We start from the raw sequence: 23,670 nt of genomic DNA on the forward strand, positions 1-23,670 counted from the left end.
CCACCCTCGTGGGCCCCCTGTTGCTCCACCGACATACTCCTTCCTCCTATATATACCTACGTACCCCCAAACGATCAGATACGGAGCCAAAAACCTAATTCCACTGCCGCAACCTTCTATACCCACGAGATCCCATCTTGGGGCCTGTTGCGGAGCTCCGTCGGAGGGGGCATCCATCACGAAGGGCTTCTACATCAACACCATAGCCTCTCCGATGAAGTGTGAGTAGTTTACCTCAGACCTTCGGGTCCATAGTTATTAGCTAGATGGCTTCCTCTCTCTTTTTGGATCTCAATACAATGTTCTCCCCCTCTCTCGTGGAGATCTATTGGATGTAATCTTCTTTTTGCGGTGTGTTTGTTGAGACCGATGAATTGTGGGTTTATGATCAAGTTTATCTATGAACAATATTTGAATCTTCTTCTGAATTCTTTTATGTATGATTGGTTATCTTTGCAAGTCTCTTCGAATTATCAGTTTGGTTTGGCCTACTAGATTGATCTTTCTTGCAATGGGAGAAGTGCTTAGCTTTGGGTTCAATCTTGCAGTGTCCTTTCCCAGTGACAGTAGGGGCAGCAAGGCACATATTGTATTGTTGCCATCGAGGATAACAAGATGGGGTTTTATCATATTGCATGAATTTATCCCTCTACGTCATGTCATCTTGCTTAAGGCGTTACTCTGTTTTCATGAACTTAATACTCTAGATGCATGCTGGATAGTGGTCGATGAGTGGAGTAATAGTAGTACATGCAGGCAGGAGTCGGTCTACTTGTCTTGGATGTGATGCCTATATACATGATCATACCTAGATATTCTCATAACTATGCTCAATTCTGTCAATTGCTCAACAGTAATTTGTTCACCCACCATAAAATACTTATGCTCTTGAGAGAAGCCACTAGTGAAACCTATGGCCCCCGGGTCTATCTTCATCATATTAATCTTCCAATACATAGTTATTTCCTTTGCTTTTTTACTTTGCTTTTATTTTACTTTGCATCTTTATCATAAAAATACCAAAAATATTATCCTATCATATCTATCAGATCTCACTCTCGTAAGTGACGGTGAAGGGATTGACAACCCCTTATCGCGTTGGTTGCGAGGATTTATTTGTTTTGTGTAGGTGCGAGGGACTCGCGCGTAGCCTCCTAATGGATTGATACCTTGGTTCTCAAAAACTGAGGGAAATACTTACGCTACTTTGTTGCATCACCCTTTCCTCTTCAAGGGAAAACCAACGCAATGCTCAAGAGGTATCAAGAAGGATTTCTGGCGCCGTTGCCGGGGAGGTCTACGCAAAAGTCAACATACCAAGTACCCATCACAAACCCTTATCTCCCGCATTACATTATTTGCCATTTGCGTCTCTTTTTCCTCTCCCCCACTTCACCCTTGCCGTTTTATTCGCCCTCTCTTTTTCGTTCGCCTCTTTTTCGCTTGCTTTTTGTTTGCTCGTGTGTTGGATTGCTTGTTTGTCATGATGGCTCAAGATAATACCAAATTATGTGACTTTACCAGTACCAACAATAATGATTTCCTTAGCACTCCGATTGCTCCTCTTATCGATACTGAATCTTGTGAAATCAATGCTGCTTTGTTGAATCTTGTCATGAAAGATCAATTCGCCGGCCTTCCTAGTGAAGATGCCGCCACTCATCTTAATAGCTTCGTTGATTTGTGTGATATGCAAAAGAAGAAAGATGTGGACAATGATATTGTTAAATTGAAGCTATTTCCTTTTTCGCTTAGAGATCGTGCTAAAGCTTGGTTTTCGTCTTTGCCTAAAAATAGTATTGATTCTTGGAATAAGTGCAAAGATGCTTTTATCTCTAAGTATTTTCCTCCCGCTAAGATCATCTCTCTTAGAAACGATATCATGAATTTTAAGCAACCTGATCATGAACATGTTGCACAAGCTTGGGAGAGGATGAAATTAATGATACGTAATTGCCCTACTCATGGTTTGAATTTGTGGATGATTATACAAATTTTTTATGCCGGATTGAATTTTGCTTCTAGAAATCTTTTAGATTCGGCCGCGGGAGGCACTATTATGGAAATCACTTTAGGAGAAGCTACTAAACACCTAGATAATATTATGGTTAATTATTCTCAATGGCACACTGAAAGATCTACTAATAAAAAAGTGCATGCGATAGAAGAAATTAATGTTTTGAGTGGAAAGACGGATGACCTTATGAAATTATGTGCCACTAAGAGTGTTTCTTCCGATCCTAATGATATGCCTTTGTCTACTTTGATTGATAATAACAATGAATCTATGGATGTGAATTTTGTTGGTAGGAATAATTTTGGTAACAACGCGTATAGAGGAAACTTTAATCCTAGGCCTTATCCTAGCAATTCCTCTAATAATTATGGTAATTCCTACAACAACTCTTATGGAAATTTTAATAAGATGCCCTCTGAATTTGAGACTAGTGTTAAAGAGTTTATGAATTCGCAAAAGAATTTTAATGCTTTGCTTGAAGAGAAATTACTTAAAGTTGATGAATTGGCTAGGAACGTTGATAGAATTTCTCTTGATCTTGATTCGTTAAAGCTTAGATTTATTCCTCCTAAGCATGATATCAATGAGTCTCTCAAGGCCATGAGAATTTCCATTGATGAGTGCAAAGAAAAAACCGCTAGGATGCGTGCTAAGAAAGATTGCTTTATGAAAGCGTGTTCTTCAAATTTCTATGAAAATAAAGATGAAGATCTAAAAGTTATTGATGTGTCCCCTATTAAATCTTTGTTTTGCAATATGAATCTTGATAATGATGGAATTGAATATGATCCACCTTTACCTAGAAGGCGTTCCAAAAATTCGGAGTTTTTAGATCTTGATGCTAAAATTGATAAAAGTGGGATTGAAGAAATCAAAAACCCTAGATGTTGATAAACCCACTGTTTTGGATTTTAAGGAATTTAATTATGAAAATTGCTCTTTGATAGATTGTATTTCCTTGTTGCAATCCGTGCTAAATTTTCCTCATGCTTATAGTCAAAATAAAGCTTTTACCAAACATATCGTTGATGCTTTGATGCAATCTTATGAAGAAAAACTTGAGTTGGAAGTTTCTATCCCTAGAAAACTTTATGATGAGTGGGAACCTATTATTAAAATTAAGATTAAAGATCATGAGTTCTATGCTTTATGTGATTTGGGTGCTAGTGTTTCCACTATTCCCAAAACTTTGTGCGATTTGCTAGATTTCCGTGATTTTGATGATTGCTCTCTAAACTTGCACCTTGCGGATTCCACTATTAAGAAACCTATGGGAAGAATTAATGATTTTCTTATTGTTGCAAATAGGAATTATGTGCCCGTAGATTTTATCGTTCTTGATATAGATTGCAATCCTTCATGTCCTATTATTCTTGGTAGACCTTTTCATAGAACGATTGGTGCAATTATTGATATGAAGGAAGGGAATATTAGATTCCAATTTCCATTAAAGAAAGGCATGGAACACTTCCCTAGGAAGAAAATAAAATTACCATATGAATCTATCATGAGAGCCACTTATGGATTGCCTACCAAAGATGGCAATACCTAGATCTATCCTTGCTTTTATGCCTAGCTAGGGGCGTTAAACGATAGCGCTTGTTGGGAGGCAACCCAATTTTATTTTTAGTTTTTTTTGCTTTTTGCTTCTGTTTAGGAATAAATATTTGTTCTAGCCTCTAGTTAGATGTGTTTTTATGTTTTAATTAGTGTTTGTGCGAAGTTAAACCTATAGGATCTTCTTGGATGATAGTTATTTGATCTTGCAGAAATTTCCAGAAACTTTCTGTTCACGAAAATAATTGTTAAAAATGACCAGAACGTGATACAATATTGATTCCAATTGCTGCTGATCAATAAACAAATTGTCTAGGTCGTCCTATTTTGTCTGATTTTTTGGAGTTCCAGAAGTTTGCGCTAGTTACAGATTACTACAGACTGTTCTGTTTTTCGTGTGTTGTTTGCTTATTTTGATGAATCTATGGCTAGTAAAAGAATTTATAAACCATAGAGAAGTTGGAATACAGTGGGTTTAACACCAATATAAATAAATAATGAGTTCATTACAGTACCTTGAAGTGGTCTTTTGTTTTCTTTCGCTAACGGAGCTCACGAGATTTTCTGTTGAGTTTTGTGTTGTGAAGTTTTCAAGTTTTGGTGAAAGATTTGACGGATTATGGAACAAGGAATGGCAAGAGCCTAAGCTTGGGGATGCCCATGGCACCCCCAAGATAATCTAAGGACACCATAAAGCCAAAGCTTGGGGATGCCCCGGAAGGCATCCCCTCTTTCGTCTACTTCCATCGGTAACTTTACTTGGAGCTATATTTTTATTCACCACATGATATGTGTTTTGCTTGGAGCGTCTTGTATGATTTGAGTCTTTGCTTTTTAGTTTGCCACAATCATCCTTGCTGTACACACCTTTTGAGAGAGACACACATGATTCGGAAATTATTAGAATACTCTATGTGCTTCACTTATATCTTTTGAGTTATATAGTTTTGCTCTAGTACTTCACTTATACCTTTTAGAGCACGGTGGTGGATTTGTTTTATAGAAACTATTGATCTCTCATGCTTCACTTAGATTATTTTGAGAGTCTTAAATAGCATGGTATTTTGCTTAAATAAACGTAGTATGCTAGGTATTCAAGATTAGTAAAAACTTTCTTGTGAGTGTGTTGAATACTAAGAGAAGTTTGATACTTGATGATTGTTTTGAGATATGGAGGTAGTGATATCAAAGTCGTGCTAGTTGAGTAGTTGTGAATTTAAGAAATGCTTGTGTTGAAGTTTGCAAGTCCCGTAGCATGCACGTATGGTAAACCTTATGTAACAAATTTGAAACATGAGGTGTTCTTTGATTGTCCTCCTTATGAGTGGCGGTCGGGGACGAGCGATGGTCTTTTCCTACCAATTTATCCCCCTAGGAGCATGCGCGTAGTGCTTGGTTTTTGATGACTTGTAGGAGGTGTTTGTTTCGTCCAGTGGTAACGTAAACGTAAATGGGAACTGTTTACAGACTGTAACAGCACTGGACTGGACAAACCCCATTTTGTTTGGTTCTACAGTGTAAAGGAAACAGGTACCTAAACAGTGTTTGGTTTGACACAATAACATGCACCTTTCACAGTACAGAACACAACATGGGCTTTCACATGCATCAAACAAGCACACAATTTAGAAATATTTTTGCATTCATCCAATGCAAAGACATCCTTTAACCAGAATTTGGCTCCATTTTAACGACATTACACATTTTTAAAATGAAAATGATACGAACTCGGAATTCAACGACACTTCGAAATAAACTACATAATTAGTCCCTAAATTTGTTTTTATATTATAGGATAAATAGAAAGGCCAAGTTCACAATCTTGAAAAGAAGCTTTTCCATTCATCTTCATCTTCCACGCCACACCACTGATCCCATTTTCTAATGAACCTTGCTTATTTTCTCATCTGCTAATAAGCACGAGTTAAAATGAGGATAAAGAAACACACAAGCAACAACCAATAATAAAAATAATAATAGCAACTATAACATGATTGTTCTTTCTCATCAACACTTTGACGAAGGAAAAGGTGGGAATCTGCTCCATGCATTTCAACACTTTGACAAAGATAACAATGGAAAATGATGTATACTGCAAGACCAATGAAATGAAAAGCACTCTCTTAGCTAACACAGACTACACCTAACACATTTGTATCTATATCACCCAACCTTGATCGATACCTTCCTTTCAAATTAGCTGGGACTGTTACGCCTATGTGTGTGCCATCTAATGCTCCAAGGCAATTCTACAACATAAAGAACAATGTGCAAATATTAGCATCTTTTACCACTATTGAGATCATCTAGTGAATAATATTTTTTATTAGTAGCTATTTACCTTGAAATACTTCCACTTATCATCGGTGCAATCCTCGGGTATAGGTTCAGGCTTCTTAAGTAGCACATGGTGCAGCTTCAAGACAGCTAGAAGACAAGCGTTGAAGTTTCTACTAATTGGCTCAGGGCTTCGATAGAAGAATTTTCCTACTGTCCTATTTTTGAGATGGTGTGATAAAACATACAAGAATGATGCCACTATCTCCTCTAATGATGTGTTCCTTGTACCCTTTAGACCACCAACATCTCTCACCATCTCACATAATATATGAAATGTTCTCCTATCCATACGAAGTTGACTTATACACATAGCGTCGCTCTCACCAATTAGTCGATACAAGTTCTCTCCCCTTAACTCTCTAATTTTAATTCTCCTTTCTATTTGCCAACATTTTCTCCTATAAGCTAATGCAAACATGAACCACACATAATAGTATACAAGCATAATGGAAGTGGTCAGATTAAAAAATATTGCATTTCTCCTTCCACGCCTCGCACTTAAAGGAAGACGAGCCATAACTGCATAAGGAAAATATACCTATTTAAGGTTGGTATGACTTTCTTTCCTAAAAATTGGTGGTAGTACAAAACAAGAAACTGGATAGATTTTAGGATGATGAAAAAACTTGCACATGCATTTGTCATGCAAAGGTACAATGGATTCAAAAAAACTTGCACATCAGAAGCCTAATTAAGTCATATACAAATACAACTGCTGCATATGGATAGGAAAATTGCATATCAAAAAACTAGAGGAATAGTCAACAAATATCTAGTTGATATGTGGATATCACCGTCGATCTACTGGTCATGCAAAGTTCCAAGTATCTGGATATGATTTCACATCAGAAAGCTAAAGAAGATGGTCCAATTGTCAACAGGAACATGCATCGAACAAGACACCTTCCTTCCTTTTTGTGACCAGCCAACCTAATTCATCTATTTGCCTAGTTACCTAACTAGGCAGATGATGAACACATCAGAAAAATACAAAGGACAGACCACCAATTATACTCCACTAGTCATCACTAATAAAAGAACAGATCAAGAACACATATCTTTCTACTTCAAGATCAAGAATAGATCATTAATAGACATCAACCTATAACAGATCATTAATATATCAAGAACACATATTTTTTTACTTCAACATCAAGAACAGATGGAAATATATGCTAGACATCAACCTATAACAGATCATTAGTAGATCAAGAACTGATCAAGTCACACATTTTTTTACTTCAAGATCAAGAACAGATGGAAATATATGCTAGACATCAACCTATAACAGATCATTAGTAGATCAAGAATAGATCAAGCACACATATTTTTTTACTTCAAGATCAAGAACAGATGGACTAGTAACCCTAACCTTCAGATCTGTAGTAGGAGACTGATGGAGGAAGAGATCGATCCGGAGATGGGCAGATGGGCCTTTGTGCTCCTCGTACGCGGCTTCAATGGTCCACCCTCATCGGCGTAGGAGGCGGCTGGCGTGGTCGTTCCCGGCGACTAATGCGGCGAGGTCAACCCGGCGGCTGGACCAGGAGGAGAGAACCGAAGGGGGTCGAGGGGAGGCGGCGGCGCGGCGTCGCTGGACTGGAAGGGAGGCGGCGGTGCGGCATCGTTGGACTGGAAGGGAGGCGGCGGCGCGGGACGGATCGAGGGGAGGAGCGAGTCGCGGGTGAGGGGCAAAGTCGAGCGGTAAGGAAGCCTTTACCGCTGGGGGGTGGGGGGTATCGTTCGATAGATGGCCTGGAACTGATTACAGAGGAACGTGATTACAGAGTTGTCTCATCAAACGCACGTAACTGTATCGGTTTACACTGTAAATAGGTGACGGGCAGAATTTGACGAAACAAACACCTCCGTAGATTTTTGCAATAAGTTGTGAGTTCTTTATGACTAATGTTGAGTCCATGGATTATACACACTCTCACACTTCCATCATTGCTAGCCTCTTCGGTACCGTGCATTGCCCTTTCTCACATTGAGAGTTGGTGCAAACTTCGCCGGTGCATCCAAACCCCGTGATATGATACGCTCTTTCACACATAAACCTCCTTATATCTTCCTCAAAACAGCTACCATACCTACCTATTATGGCATTTCCATAGCCATTCCGAGATATATTGCCATGCAACTTTCCACCATTCCATTTATCATGACACGTTCATCATTGTCATATTGCTTAGCATAATCATGTAGTTGACATAGTATTTGTGGCAAAGCCACCATTCATAATTCTTTCATACATGTCACTCTTGGTTCATTGCATATCCCGGTACACCGCCGGAGGCATTCATATAGAGTCATACTTTGTTCTAGTATCGAGTTGTAAATAAATAGAAGTGTGATGATCATCATTTTCTAGAGCATTGTCCCAAGTGAGGAATAAAAAAAAGAGAAAGGCCCAAAAAAATGAGAGAAAAAGAGAGAAGGGACAATGTTACTATCCTTTACCACACTTGTGCTTCAAAGTAGCACCATAATCTTCATGATAGAGAGTCTCTTGTTTTGTCACTTTCATATACTAGTGGGAATTTTTCATTATAGAACTTGGCTTGTATATTCCAATAATGGGCCTCCTCAAGTGCCCTAGGTCTTCGTGAGCAAGCAAGTTGGATGCACACCCACTTAGTTTCTTTTGTTGAGCTTTCATATATTTATAGCTCTAGTGCATCCGTTGCATGGCAATCCCTACTCCTTGCATTAACATCAATCGATGGGCATCTCCATAGCTCATTGATTAGCCTCGTTGATGTGAGACTTTCTCCTTTTTTGTCTTCTCCACACAACCCCCATCATCATATTCTATTCCACCCATAGTGCTATGTCCATGGTTCGCGCTCATGTATTGCGTGAAGGTTTATAAGTTTGAGATTACTAAAGTATGAAACAATTGCTTGGCTTGTCATCGGGGTTGTGCATGATGAGAGCATTCTTGTGTGACGAAAATGGAGCATGACTAAACTATATGATTTTGTAGGGATGAACTTTCTTTGGCCATGTTATTTTGAGAGGACATAATTGCATAGTTAGTATGCTTGAAGTGCTATTATTTTTATGTCAATATGAACTTTTATCTTGAATCTTTCGGATCTGAATATTCATACCACAATTAAGAAGAATTACATTAAAATTATGCCTAGTAGCACTCCGCATCAAAAATTCTGTTTTTATCATTTACCTACTCGAGGACGAGTAGGAATTAAGCTTGGGGATGCTTGATACGTCTCCAACGTATCTATAATTTTTTTATTGCTCCATGCTATATTATCTTCTGTTTTGGACATTATTGGGCTTTATTATTCACTTTTATATTATTTTTGGGACTAACCTATTAACTGGAGGCCCAGCCCAGAATTGCTGTTTTTTTGGCCTATTTCAGAGTTTTGCAGAAAAAGAATATCAAACGGAGTCCAAACGGAATGAAACCTTCGGGAATGTGATTTTCGGAACGAACAAGATCTAGGAGACTTGGACCCTACGTCAAGAAACAAAGCAGGAAGCCACGAGGTATGGGGGCGCGCCTACCCCCCAGGGCGCGCCCTCCACCCTCGTGGGCCCCTGTTGCTCCACCGACGTACTCCTCCTCCTATATATACCTACGTACCCCCAAACGATCAGATACGGAGCCAAAAACCTAATTCCACCGCCGCAACCTTCTGTACCCACGAGATCCCATCTTGGGGCCTGTTGTGGAGCTCCGCCGGAGGGGGCATCCATCACGGAGGGCTTCTACATCAACACCATAGCCTCTCCGATGAAGTGTGAGTAGTTTACCTCAGACCTTCGGGTCCATAGTTATTAGCTAGATGGCTTCCTCTCTCTTTTTGGATCTCAATACAATGTTCTCCCCCTCTCTCGTGGAGATCTATTGGATGTAATCTTCTTTTTGCGGTGTGTTTGTTGAGACCGATGAATTGTGGGTTTATGATCAAGTTTATCTATGAACAATATTTGAATCTTCTTCTGAATTCTTTTATGTATGATTGGTTATCTTTGCAAGTCTCTTCGAATTATCAGTTTGGTTTGGCCTACTAGATTGATCTTTCTTGCAATGGGAGAAGTGCTTAGCTTTGGGTTCAATCTTGCGGTGTCCTTTCCTAGTGACAGTAGGGGCAGCAAGGCATGTATTGTATTGTTGCCATCGAGGATAACAAGATGGGTTTTTTTATCATATTGCATGAATTTATCCCTCTACATCATGTCATCTTGCTTAAGGCGTTACTCTGTTTTCATGAACTTAATACTCTAGATGCATGCTGGATAGCGGTCGATGAGTGGAGTAATAGTAGTAGATGCAGGCAGGAGTCGGTCTACTTGTCTTGGACGTGATGCCTATATACATGATCATACCTAGATATTCTCATAACTATGCTCAATTCTGTCAATTGCTCAACAGTAATTTGTTCACCCACCGTAAAATACTTATGCTCTTGAGAGAAGCCACTAGTGAAACCTATGGCCCCCGGGTCTATCTTCATCATATTAATCTTCCAATACTTAGTTATTTCCTTTGCTTTTTTACTTTGCTTTTATTTTACTTTGCATCTTTATCATAAAAATACCAAAAATATTATCCTATCATATCTATCAGATCTCACTCTCGTAAGTGACCGTGAAGGGATTGACAACCCCTTATCGCGTTGGTTGCGAGGATTTATTTGTTTGTGTAGGTGCGAGGGACTCGCGCATAGCCTCCTACTGGATTGATACCTTGGTTCTCAAAAACTGAGGGAAATACTTATGCTACTTTGCTGCATCACCCTTTCCTCTTCAAGGGAAAACCAACGCAGTGCTCAAGAGGTAGCAGTGGCACACCTAGCGGTGCTTCAAGGACATTAGCCTTTCTGTGCAGCAGTGAGGATAATCTTCAAATTACGGACTCAGTCCGCATAGTTGCTTCCATCATCTTTCAACTTTTCTTTCTCTAGGGACACACTAAAATTCAGGGGAGCTACAACGTGAGCCATTGATCTACAACATAATTTGCAAAGACATTAAGACTATGTTCATGATAATTGGTTTAGTTAATCAAATTACTAGTGAACTCCCACTTAAATCAACATCCCTCATGTTGTCTAAGTGTTACATGATCCATATCAACTAACCCATGTCCGATCATCATGTGAGATGGGGTAGTCATCAATGGTGAACATCTCCATGTTGATCATATCTACTATATGACTCATGTTCAACCTTTCGACCCTCCGTGCTCCGAGGCCATGTCTGTCCCTAGGCTCGTCAAGTTTAACCCAGGTATTATGCATGTGCAAAACTGGCTTACACCCGTTGTATGCGAACGAAGAGTCTATCACACCTGATCGTCACGAGGTGCTTCAAAACGTCGAAGTTTTGCAACAACGCATACTAAGGGAGAACATATTTTATCTTGAAATTTAGCAAAGGGATCATCTTATAATGCTACTGTCGTCCTAAGCAAACCAAGATGCATAAAAGATAAACATCACATGCAATCAAAATATGTGGCATGATATGGTCATTATCATCTTGTGCTTTTGATCTCCATCTCCAAAGCACCGGCATGATCTCCATCAGCACCGGCATGACACCATGATCTCCATCATTGTGTCGTCACGTGGTTGTCTCGCCAAGTATTGCTTCTACAACTATCGCTAACGCATAGCGATAAAGTAAAGCAATTACATGGCATTAATTATTAGTTGACACGCAAGTCTTACGATAAATTAAAGACAACCCTATGGCTCCTACCGGTTGCCATACTCATCACCATGCACGTCATGAACCTATTAAAAAACATGATCATCTCATACATCAACATATACCACATCACGTTTTGGCCATACCACATCGCAACATGCCTTGCAAAAACAAGTTAGACGTCCTCTACTTTGTTGTTGCAATTTTTACGTGGCTACTAGGGCAAACTATAAGAACCGTTCTTATCTATGCAAAATCACAACAACGATATTCAAGTTGCCTTTTAACCTTCTACAAGGACCGCCTTTTTCAAATCAGATTCAACTAAAGTAGGAGAAACAAACACCCGCCAGCCACTTTTATGCTATACTAGTTGCATGTCAAACGGTGGAACGGGTCTCATGTGCGAGGACATGTAAGGTTGGTCCGAGTCGCTTTATCCCACAATACCGCTGAATCCAAATAAGACAAGGGAAGTAAGCAATCTGAACATCAACGCCCACAACAACTTTTTGTTCTACTCATGCATATACATCTACGCATAGACCTAGCTCATGATGCCACTGATGGGGAACAAAGCATGGAAATCAAAAAAAAATCCTACAAAACACCCAAGATCCAATCTAGGAGATGCATAGCAACGATAGGGGAGTGTGTCTATATACACTTGTAGACCGAAAGCGGAAGCGTATATAACTCGGTTGATGTAGTCGTACTCTTCGTGATCCAATCACGATCCAAACGGATCTAGCGTCGAACGGACGGCACCTCCGAGTTTAGCACACGTGCGGCTTAGTGACGTCTCCTCCTCCTTGATGCAACAAGAGAAGGGGGAGAAGTAGATGGGATCTCGATCAGCACGACGACGTGGTGGAGATGGTGGTGGAGTTACTTCATTAGGGCTTGACCAAGCCGTACCGAGAGAATATGGTGGTAGGAAGGGGGAGGAGCCTGGGAAAGGGTTTAGGGTTCGGCTCCCCTCCTCTCCCTACACTATATATAGGGGCAAGGGCGGGGGTGCAGCTCTTAGCCCCTCCTCCAAGGAGGGGTGCGGCCAAGGGGGGAGGAGTCCCTCTCCCGTACGACAGATGGGATTCCTCCCTTCCCCCTCAGGGTTTCTTGTCCCCCAAGCCACATGGACTCTTGGGGCTGGTGCGCCTAGCCTCACTAGGCTAGGGCACCCCCCTTCAGCCCATAGTGGCCCCTGGGGCTGGTGGGACCCACTGGTGGTCCCTCGGAACCATTCGGTGGCCCCCGATACAATGCCGGTATTCCCCCGAACTTTTCCAGTACCCTAGAAATGACACCCTATATATCAATCTTTACCTCGGGACCATTCTAGAACTCCTCGTGACATCCGGGATCTCATCCAGGACTCCAAACAACCTTCGGTCACCATTGTACATATCCCAATACTACTCTAGCGTCAACGAACGTTAAGCGTGCGACCCTACGGGTTCGAGAATCATGCAACCATGACTGAGACTCCTCTCTAGTCAATAACCAATAGCGGGAACTAGATGTCCATATTGGTCCACAGATATTCAACGATGATCTTTATCGGTTAAACCACAATGTCGAGGATTTTGGTAATCCCGTATGCAATTCCCTTTGTCCGGCTATATGTTAGTTGCCCGAGATTCGATCGTCGGTATCTCCATACCTAGTTCAATATCATTACCGGCAAGTCCCTTTACTTGTTCCGTAATACAAGATCCCGTGTCTAAACTCATTAGTCACATGAAGCTTCTTGTGATGTTGTATTACCGAGAGGGCCTAGAGATATCTCCCCGTCACACGGAGTGACAAATCTCAGTCTCGATCCATGCAACCCAACAGAGACCATCAGGTATACCTGTAGAGCACCTTTATGATCACCTAGTTAGAAAGTGACGTTTGATAGCACACAAGGCATTCCTCCGGTATCCGGGAGTAGCATGATCTGATGGTCGAAGGAACAAATACTTGACATGAATAAAGCTATAGCAAAACTAAATGATATGATGTCATGCTAAGCTTACGGTTGAGTTTTGTCCATCACATCATTCTCCTACTGATGTGATCTCGTTATTAAATGACAACTCATGTCTATGGTCAGGAAACCATAACCATCTTTGATCAACGAGCTAGTCTAGTAGAGGCTTACTAGGGACACAGTGTAGTTTATGTATTCACACATGTATTTAAGTTTTCGGTCAATGCAATTCTAGTATGAATAATAAACATTTATCATGAACCGGAAATATGATAATAACCAATTTATTATTGCCTCTAGGGCATATTTCCAATATCGATGAGATAATAACTACCATTTTCGGTGGAAATCGACTTTGATGATCCAACTATAAACGTGCAAAGACGTCGCGCCTTAGCAATCGCTAATCCAACTTCGAAAGGTTAATGACCATATCGGAGCATGATCAACCTGACCACGAGGGTCTATTTCCTGTAGGCAAATAAAGAACAAGCAAGAAACTGAGATTGCAATTGAAGAGGAAAGTCTTGGGCTGGTCATTGGACACAACGAAATACACACCTTGCATGGTGAACTTTAATGTAAACAAAACTCAAGTCTAAAACGATGCCTTAAGGGCTGTATTTCTAGGGAAACAGAGGGAAGCAGCTTAGGAATTATCTTGATGTAGTGGTTCAGTAAAGGGCCTGAAATCTGCTTTGCAGATGGCATAGCTGTGGGCGTCAATAAGGTCATTAGCGTCCTCTCCACGGACGCGCGCACACAAACAAGTGAGTCAGTACGTGTGCCCCGGATGGAGATGCACGCACATTACATTACCGTTGGCGTGAAGCGTTAAAATTGCGTCCGTTTCCCTCCCATCCCCTCTCCTCGTAAATGTTGTGGGACTCGTTGAGTGTAGTAACAGTAGTATAGTTTATCATGAATGCTGGGGGCTAGCGTGCCCGCATATGTGGTTGGATCGTCGATGCAACAGCAACAGCAACCGCCGGTTAATTACTCTTCCGGCCTCTCCATCCTCGATCGTCTTGTTCTTGTGTGTTGGTTTAATTGTCCTCTCAGTGGCGGTATGGTTAGTTCGGGGTCTGGACACGGGGCCGTGTGGCCTGGCGCGCGCGCATCATTGTCCTAACAACTGGCCTAGTTTGCAAATTGGCCGGGCGCGAGCGAGCTGCAGACCTCATGCTTAATTCCTCCCGTTAGTTAGTTCAGGGAGCTCCATCAGGACGGATTATATGCTCCTCCCGCCGTGATTTCTCGTCGGATACGCGCGCGACGTTCCCCGCCGCTCCTATAGGGACGTCGTAACGGGCAGAACGGCAAGCCTCCTTGTGGCAATGAACCGGCCAGGGGACCAACGCATTCCTTCTCTTCTCGTGAAGCATTTCCTCGCCAAAACCAAAACCAAAACCAAAACCAAAGGGGGGAAAGGAAAGAGGCAGTAGTAGAACCGGGCTCTGCATGTCCACCTTTTGCTGTGACCGATATTACTCCGACCACTGTTGCCTTCCGTGGCTCTGCTGCATGCCACTTTTCAACCAACAAGACAAGAATACGTATGAGCGAGTCCTCGCAGTTTGCTACTAGTGCTCCAAAATGTTTCTCCCAACCCAACTTGCACATACACATCAAGAGGCTAAAAATTCCGTTGGGCTGCATGGTCACAGCAGAGCAAAGAGGCTTGTACGGTACTCAAAACAGCTCACTGATGCATGGCGATGCTGCAGGATGGCTACAGGGACTCACGGGTCAGGCTGGCTTCAGCTTGGACTGGGGGAGAGCAGAAAAGGCGCAAGAAAAGAATCTTTCAATCAAGGGCAGCAAAGAAGCCCAAGCTCACAAACCCCACCAAGTTAATTAATAAAAGAGAGAGAAAAAACAGGCACATAACAAACAAACTAATCATCATCGCCACTCATCGCCCTGGTACCTTTATTCTACGCCCAGCTCCTTCTCCTTCTCCTCTCTGATTAGTACTATATTACATTAACATAACAATCAATCGGTGGAAAAGGAAATCGTCCCATCTTGCGGCACCAATCAATTCATTAATTAATCAACAATGAAGTACTTATGCAAGCGAAAAGATAAAATAAAAACCGGAAATGCAAGCTAATTATCACTAGTTTTCTTGCGCAGGGAGGGGAGGGGAGGGCATCACAAATCACATGGCACAGCAGGCAGGGGCAGGAATATGAGTGGAAGCAACCTGGTAGGTAGGTGAGGTGCGGTGCGGTGCGGCGAGATGATATGCATATGCATATGGGCTGGGCTGGGCTGGGCATACACGCGTACACGCAGCAATGTGCTCGCCAGTCCACCACCTACATATAAACACACCCGCACACCGCTCAAACACAATTACAACCCACAGACACCTCCAACCCGTTGGTTGGATAGCTCAGCAAGACAAGCGAGCTGAGCAGAGCAAAGCTTGAAACCCCTACCGACACTTCTTGTGCCTCCCAGCCCATAAATCCCCCACGTACTTTACTCGTCATTTCTCGCACCTCCTCCTCCTCCCCTCTCCCTCCCCTACATTCATTCATTGCTTCCTTTTCTCTCTCCCTGCACATGCTAAAGGCTGCCTCGCCCATTGCCTGAGCGTGGAGAGCTACCTTGCCTGCCTCCCTGCCATTGTTCGGCTTGTTCTCCTTGTCGTAAAGGAGAGTGAGTGCGTGCATTGAGGACGACGGCCATGGCGCCAGCGGTGGCCGGAGGAGGCCGCGTGCGGAGCAACGAGCCGGCTGCTGCCGCTACCGCGCCCGCCAGCGGGAAGCCCTGCGTCTGCGGCTTCCAGGTGTGCGCCTGCACGGGATCGGCCGCGGTGGCGTCTGCCGCCTCCTCGCTCGACATGGACATCGTGGCCATGGGGCAGATAGGCGCCGTCAACGACGAGAGCTGGGTGGGCGTGGAGCTCGGCGAGGACGGCGAGACCGACGAAAGCGGTGCCGCCGTTGACGACCGCCCCGTCTTCCGCACCGAGAAAATCAAGGGTGTCCTCCTCCACCCCTACCGGTACGTGCAACTAAACTCCCTACTATATCTGCGTCACAGTAACAATTACGTATTTCATACTTACTGTATAAGTATTTATTATTACCACTCTTTTGCACAACAAGTCTAAAATGATTAAGCCAACAAGCACAACGCCAAGGTTGACAGTCACGATTATTTGATCTTGACCGGTGGCGCTAGTACTCCTAGGACTAGTAGTAGCATGGTCTGGTCGGTGTTAATCACAGTAATTAATGGAGTAGTTAATTAATGTAAACTTGGATTAAAATTTGACAAGTCCGAGACAGGTGCACGTTAGAGGCGGTTCAATGATGGCTCGAATCCACCCAAAACAGCGCGTCCCGGTGTGGGCTGTCGGCTCGGTGCGGCGGGGCGCTGGTTCTTCCATTTTACTAGTAGTCGTAGTCACTGCTGCATGGGCCCGCTTGAGGGGACGTTAGCCGTTGGGCCTGCCTGGCAGGTGGGCCCCGGTGGCCACCCTGGCGGCTAATAAATCCTTGCCACTTTAGAGTTAATAAAATCTGGGTGTGCAATAGCAATAGGAATCCGAGGTGAAACGAGATGACAGTGGGCATGGCTTGCACGTGAATCCAAGCCACATCATTAAAAGCCTCGTCGCCATCCTCCCTGGGGACGTCGCAGTGAGAAAGTTGGTTAAACTTTTGGGGTTGGGACAAGATATAAAAGCAAGTAACATGTCCTTTTTTGTCACTGGAGAAACGTATGCATGTATGTATGGTATGGTAGTATATGAGATTTTTCGGCATCTAGTCTAGTTATAGATGGAGCCTGTAGTACGTTAGTTTTTGTTCAGCCGTTTTATTGGAGAAAACGAGAAGAAGATTATCATGCCATATCGTGTCATAGAAAGGAGGAGAAGAAAAAGAAGTGGTGCCACCGCATGAATGCCTTTTTTCCCAGAAGAATGCGTGAGTCATGTTGGCACCGAGAAAAGCCATATTAAAGTGGCAGAGTTACAACTCAGAAGAAATGCGCGTGCTAGATAAACACTACTAGCATATGTCAAGTGCACTCGGCACAACATCTTCAAAGTACTGCAAAGATTAACAAGAAAAAGATTACTACTACTCCAAAGTACTACTCCTACTAGTAGTAACGATTAGCAGGAGAAGGTTCCAACGACTTTTTGGCGCCAATAGCATAAATAAATAAGAAGAAGAAAACTTAACGAGAAAAGAGGCCCATTAATGGAGCAAGGAATCCAGCGGCACCACCTCTGGCGGTCGCGTCCATGCCCTCGTACGACGGGTGAGGGAGGGGCCCGGGCCTACTGACAGCCGAGGCATGTCGGTGCTCATACACGGCGCCGTTTGCTGCCAAGTGTGCCAGCTCACACTCATTGACTTGCCAGCACCCGCCTTGGCTGTCAATGCGAACATGATGCCCTTCCCTCTCGCCTTTTGGCATTTGCAAAAAAATTAAAACTAGCTGTCTGATAGGGAAAAGAAATGCAAAGGGAAAAGATGAACATGGCGCATGTTCCCTCCAATAATTGCACCCAATCATCGCACCAACATAGCCAGCACTCGATTAATCCAAACAATTTTTACTAAGAGTGAGTTGATGATGAACTGTAACTGACGGTGAATGTGAATAATGCAATGCAGGGTGCTGATCTTCGTCCGTCTCATCGCCTTCACCCTGTTCGTGATCTGGCGTATTTCCCACAAGAACCCTGACGCCATGTGGCTGTGGGTGACATCCATCTGCGGCGAGTTCTGGTTCGGTTTCTCCTGGCTGCTGGATCAGCTCCCCAAGCTGAACCCCATCAACCGCGTGCCGGACCTGGCCGTGCTGCGGCAGCGCTTCGACCGCCCCGACGGCACCTCCACCCTCCCGGGGCTGGACATCTTCGTCACCACGGCCGACCCCATCAAGGAGCCCATCCTCTCCACTGCCAACTCGGTGCTCTCCATCCTCGCCGCCGACTACCCCGTCGACCGCAACACATGCTACGTTTCTGACGACAGTGGCATGCTGCTCACCTACGAGGCCCTGGCTGAGTCCTCCAAGTTCGCCACCCTCTGGGTGCCCTTCTGCCGCAAGCACGGGATCGAGCCCAGGGGCCCGGAGAGCTACTTTGAGCTCAAGTCCCACCCCTACATGGGGAGAGCCCAGGACGAGTTCGTGAACGACCGTCGCCGCGTCCGCAAGGAGTACGACGAGTTCAAGGCCAGGATCAACAGCCTGGAGCATGACATCAAGCAGCGCAACGACGGGTACAACGCCGCCAACGCCCACCGGGAAGGCGAGCCCCGACCCACCTGGATGGCCGACGGCACCCAGTGGGAGGGCACCTGGGTCGACGCCTCCGAGAACCACCGCAGGGGCGACCACGCCGGCATCGTCCTGGTCAGTACTAGCTATTCTTATCACTACCGTTTACTCCTACTTACTGTTTCTTTCCTACTACATGTCTGCATTGCATGCATGCATGCTGCTGTTCTTGGAATCTTGGTTAGTTAGGCCCTCGTTATTAGTGGCCATCTGATGTGATGCCTGCCTGCACTGCTGTGCCGATCCAAGGGAGATTTTGACAGAATGGACGTGGTGATAGTCGAGAGTGCAACCACCGGCCGGCCAGCCAAGCACACTTGTGGACAGACATGCAAGAAAACATGCATGCTCCTCTTCTCGCGTCGTCCTGTGGCCAGCAACGTGTGGTTCCACTCATTCATGCCGTGACGAGGAATGGTGGTTGGGGTGGTCCTTTCCCCCCGACAGCACTACAGCGTCCACTTTATGACCCATTTAATTCAATTCACCGGCCCTGCTTTCTTAACTGCCTCAATCATTCATCAGTTTACTCTGCCCAACTCTTAACCCTGTATAGTAGTAATAATTAATTACTCCAACCACTAATCACCTTAAGGTAATAGTAACACTCCAGTAAGAATCATTTGACCTTTTACTATGGAGCAGCGAAAATTAACCATGTCATTCATTTAACCTTGTTTTTTTACCACTACTGTATCTACCTATGCTCAAGTTGTGATTGTACTAGTGCAAGAGGAATGGAGTGCTGACAATGGTGTCTGTGCAATGGATGCAGGTGCTGCTGAACCACCCGAGCCACCGCCGGCAGACGGGCCCGCCGGCGAGTGCTGACAACCCACTGGACTTCAGCGGCGTGGATGTGCGTCTCCCCATGCTGGTGTACGTGTCCCGTGAGAAGCGCCCCGGACACGACCACCAGAAGAAGGCCGGCGCCATGAACGCGCTCACCCGCGCCTCCGCGCTGCTCTCCAACTCCCCCTTCATCCTCAACCTCGACTGCGACCACTACATCAACAACTCCCAGGCCCTCCGCGCCGGCATCTGCTTCATGGTGGGACGCGACAGCGACACCGTCGCCTTCGTCCAGTTCCCGCAGCGCTTCGAGGGCGTCGACCCCACCGACCTCTACGCCAACCACAACCGCATCTTCTTCGACGGCACCCTCCGTGCCCTCGACGGCATGCAGGGCCCCATCTACGTCGGCACCGGCTGTCTCTTCCGCCGCATCACCGTCTACGGCTTCGACCCGCCCAGGATCAACGTCGGCGGGCCCTGCTTCCCCAGGCTCGCCGGGCTCTTCGCCAAGACCAAGTACGAGAAGCCTGGGCTCGAGATGACCATGGCCAAGGCCAAGGCTGCGCCGGTGCCCGCCAAGGGCAAGCACGGCTTCCTGCCTCTGCCCAAGAAGACGTACGGCAAGTCGGACGCCTTCGTGGACAGCATCCCGCGCGCGTCGCACCCGTCGCCTTACGCCGCGGCGGCTGAGGGCATCGTGGCCGACGAGGCGACCATCGTGGAGGCGGTGAACGTGACGGCGGCGGCGTTCGAGAAGAAGACCGGGTGGGGCAAAGAGATCGGCTGGGTGTACGACACCGTGACGGAGGACGTGGTGACCGGGTACCGGATGCATATCAAGGGGTGGCGGTCACGCTACTGCTCCATCTACCCACACGCCTTCATCGGCACCGCACCCATCAACCTCACGGAGAGGCTCTTCCAGGTGCTTCGCTGGTCCACGGGCTCCCTCGAGATCTTCTTCTCCAAGAACAACCCGCTCTTCGGCAGCACCTACCTCCACCCGCTGCAGCGCGTCGCCTACATCAACATCACCACCTACCCGTTCACCGCCATCTTCCTCATCTTCTACACCACCGTGCCGGCGCTCTCCTTCGTCACTGGCCACTTCATCGTGCAGCGCCCCACCACCATGTTCTACGTCTACCTGGGCATCGTGCTCTCCACGCTGCTCGTCATCGCCGTGCTGGAGGTCAAGTGGGCCGGGGTCACCGTCTTCGAGTGGTTCAGGAACGGCCAGTTCTGGATGACGGCAAGTTGCTCCGCCTACCTCGCCGCCGTGTGCCAGGTGCTCACCAAGGTGATATTCCGGCGTGACATCTCCTTCAAGCTCACATCCAAGCTACCGTCGGGAGACGAGAAGAAGGACCCCTACGCCGACCTCTACGTGGTGCGCTGGACGCCGCTCATGATCACACCCATCATCATCATTTTCGTCAACATCATCGGGTCGGCGGTGGCCTTCGCCAAGGTGCTCGACGGCGAGTGGACGCACTGGCTCAAGGTCGCCGGCGGCGTCTTCTTCAACTTCTGGGTGCTCTTCCACCTCTACCCGTTCGCCAAGGGCATCCTGGGGAAGCACGGCAAGACGCCAGTCGTGGTGCTCGTCTGGTGGGCATTCACCTTCGTCATCACCGCCGTGCTCTACATCAACATCCCCCACATGCATAGCTCGGGAGGCAAGCACACAACGGTGCATGGTCACCATGGCAAGAAGTTCGTCGACGCAGGGTACTACAACTGGCCGTGAGGTCCCTGTTGACGACTTTGCCGCCGCGCATCCGGACAAGACAACGACGACCTGCGACAAGAAACAACAAGTCATCCACTGAACAGTGCATGCATCCATCTGATCGAGAAGCAGAGCCCGCCAAAGTTTGCATTTTTTAATTTTTTTCTTCACTTTTTTGCCCGTTTCTTTTTAGTTTTGTCCAGAAAAAAGATGGTGTTGATTTGATTTAGTTCTTAATTACCTGTGGTAATTAATTATGTACTTAATTATACATTACGCGAAGAACAAGGGAGACGACTTACCGGGTACGGGATGTACATGCTCGACGATGTATAGAGATGAGAGAGGCTGGGAGTGCTGGGCCCGTGGGTGGGGTGGAGGGCGGTATTCTTTTAGTAGTATTATATGGAAACAATAAATTTAATTTCATTAATTCGTGCATGTGTTCACCTGTCGCCACTGATTTCTTTTTGTCAGGGAATCTACTTAGTATATTTATGCAAAAATACACAATTATTACTTGGTCCAACAATAACAATTATTATTATTTACCGTCTAATTGCTTGAGCTTTATTCTGTCCCACTATGTGTTACCGAATATTTGACTTGTATAAAGCTGGAAGCCATGTGATCGATCTGAAGTTGCACTGTTAATGTTCCTGATCTACTTTCATTGTGGACGTCGGAGTTGGCCGTATCCTCCGCATTCCACGTCTCTTCGACGGAAAAACACCATCTATCAAGGTATAATTGGTGTCATGTTCTTATAGCAATGTATCATGGTTGATAAGATAGTCTTATTAATTTAGCTGCATGTTTTTTTGAAAAAGGACACTTTATTACTTAAAAGATTTAAGCGTTACATCCGGCCTTTATATAACTAAGATGTATACAGCCAAAAAAAGTTGTCTTATACAAAAATAAAAAAGGCGGATTACCAAGAAACATGTAGAGTCTGTATAACGTCTAAAGCGGAGGTGGGTCAATTCAAAGATCATGCTACCACCCATATTGGGTAAAAGTATCCCTCGCCGTATCCTTCAATCGTATACACACCCCTCGTAAATAGGTCTTGATTCTCCACGCGTTGTAGTGAGGACCATAAACGAAAATTCTTGGTACATATGTAGATAACATGCATTAGAGAAGTACTTTTATCGTTAAAAACATCATCATTTCTACATAGTCAAAGCGATCAAATAACAGCAAGCGCTCCCACCTTAAAAAGAGTTCTAAACCAGTGATCAATCTCATGTAACTAGTTGTCAAATACATTAGCAACACTACAAGAAGGATACAAGCCAGAAGCTATCTAGATGACTCACCATATAGACCGAGCCAGTTTGCATTGGAAGAATAAATATTTTATTGTCTCATCGTGATGACAAAAAACGCAATGCAGACTTCCATTCCAATTCCTCTTGATAAAGTTATCTTTAGTAAGAATGACTTCGTGACGAAGATACCATGCAAATATTTTATTCTTCAGAGGTATCTTCATCTTCGAGATCTTCTAGTTATTATCAACTGGCTCATCAAACTGGATTAACGCTCTATACATAGACTCCAGTGAGAATTGTCCATTCCCATGTAGGTTTCATCGAAATACATTAGATCCATGTGACAATTGCACCATGGACAATCGTTCAAGCAGGATGTACCACTATTGGAGTCTAGATTCAATTAAATCTCTTCTGAACGTCATATTTGGTGGAAATGATTTCATTACCATGGCGATAGTATCACCCTTGTGACGCACAATGTTGTATAGAGCCAGATATTGTTCCCAAAGTGTGGCATTTTCTAGCCACTTGTCCTCGCAGAATCTAATTTTCGAGCCGTCCTTAATCGAGAAGGATCCATATGAGAAGAAATGTTCCTGCGTAGCCAATAGACCCGCCTAAAAGTGAGAATCTCCAGGCTTCCAATTGTTGAGGAACGTAGTAATTTCAAAAAAAATCCTACGCACACACAGGATCATGGTCATGCATAGCAACGAGAGGGGAGAGTGTTCTCCACGTACCCTCGTAGACCGAAAGCGGAAGCGTTAGCACAACGCGGTTGATGTAGTCGTACGTCTTCACGATCCGACCGATCCAAGTACCGAACGTACGGCACCTCCAAGTTCAGCACATGTTCAGCTCGATGACGTCCCGCGAACTCCGATCCAGCAGAGCTTCACGGGAGAGTTCCGTCAGCACGACGGCGTGGTGACGGTGATGATGATGCTACCGACGCAGGGCTTCGCCT

The 23,670-nt window shown here is 44.8% G+C and overlaps 1 protein-coding gene across 1 annotated transcript; it reads left to right on the forward strand.

Moving 5' to 3' along the window:
• The first annotated feature begins 15,923 nt into the window (after positions 1–15,923).
• LOC100125748 (probable mixed-linked glucan synthase 6) lies at positions 15,924–21,853 on the forward strand. The gene is made up of 3 exons (XM_044586105.1): positions 15,924–16,595; positions 18,224–18,968; positions 19,669–21,853. The coding sequence occupies exons 1-3, from the start codon at positions 16,276–16,278 to the stop codon at positions 21,436–21,438; spliced, it is 2,835 nt and encodes a 944-aa protein (XP_044442040.1). The 5' UTR covers positions 15,924–16,275; the 3' UTR covers positions 21,439–21,853.
• The last annotated feature ends 1,817 nt before the right edge of the window (positions 21,854–23,670 follow it).

This window comes from Triticum aestivum, chromosome 7D (genome assembly GCF_018294505.1).
Source record: "Triticum aestivum cultivar Chinese Spring chromosome 7D, IWGSC CS RefSeq v2.1, whole genome shotgun sequence".
Classification (NCBI taxonomy): domain Eukaryota; kingdom Viridiplantae; phylum Streptophyta; class Magnoliopsida; order Poales; family Poaceae; genus Triticum; species Triticum aestivum.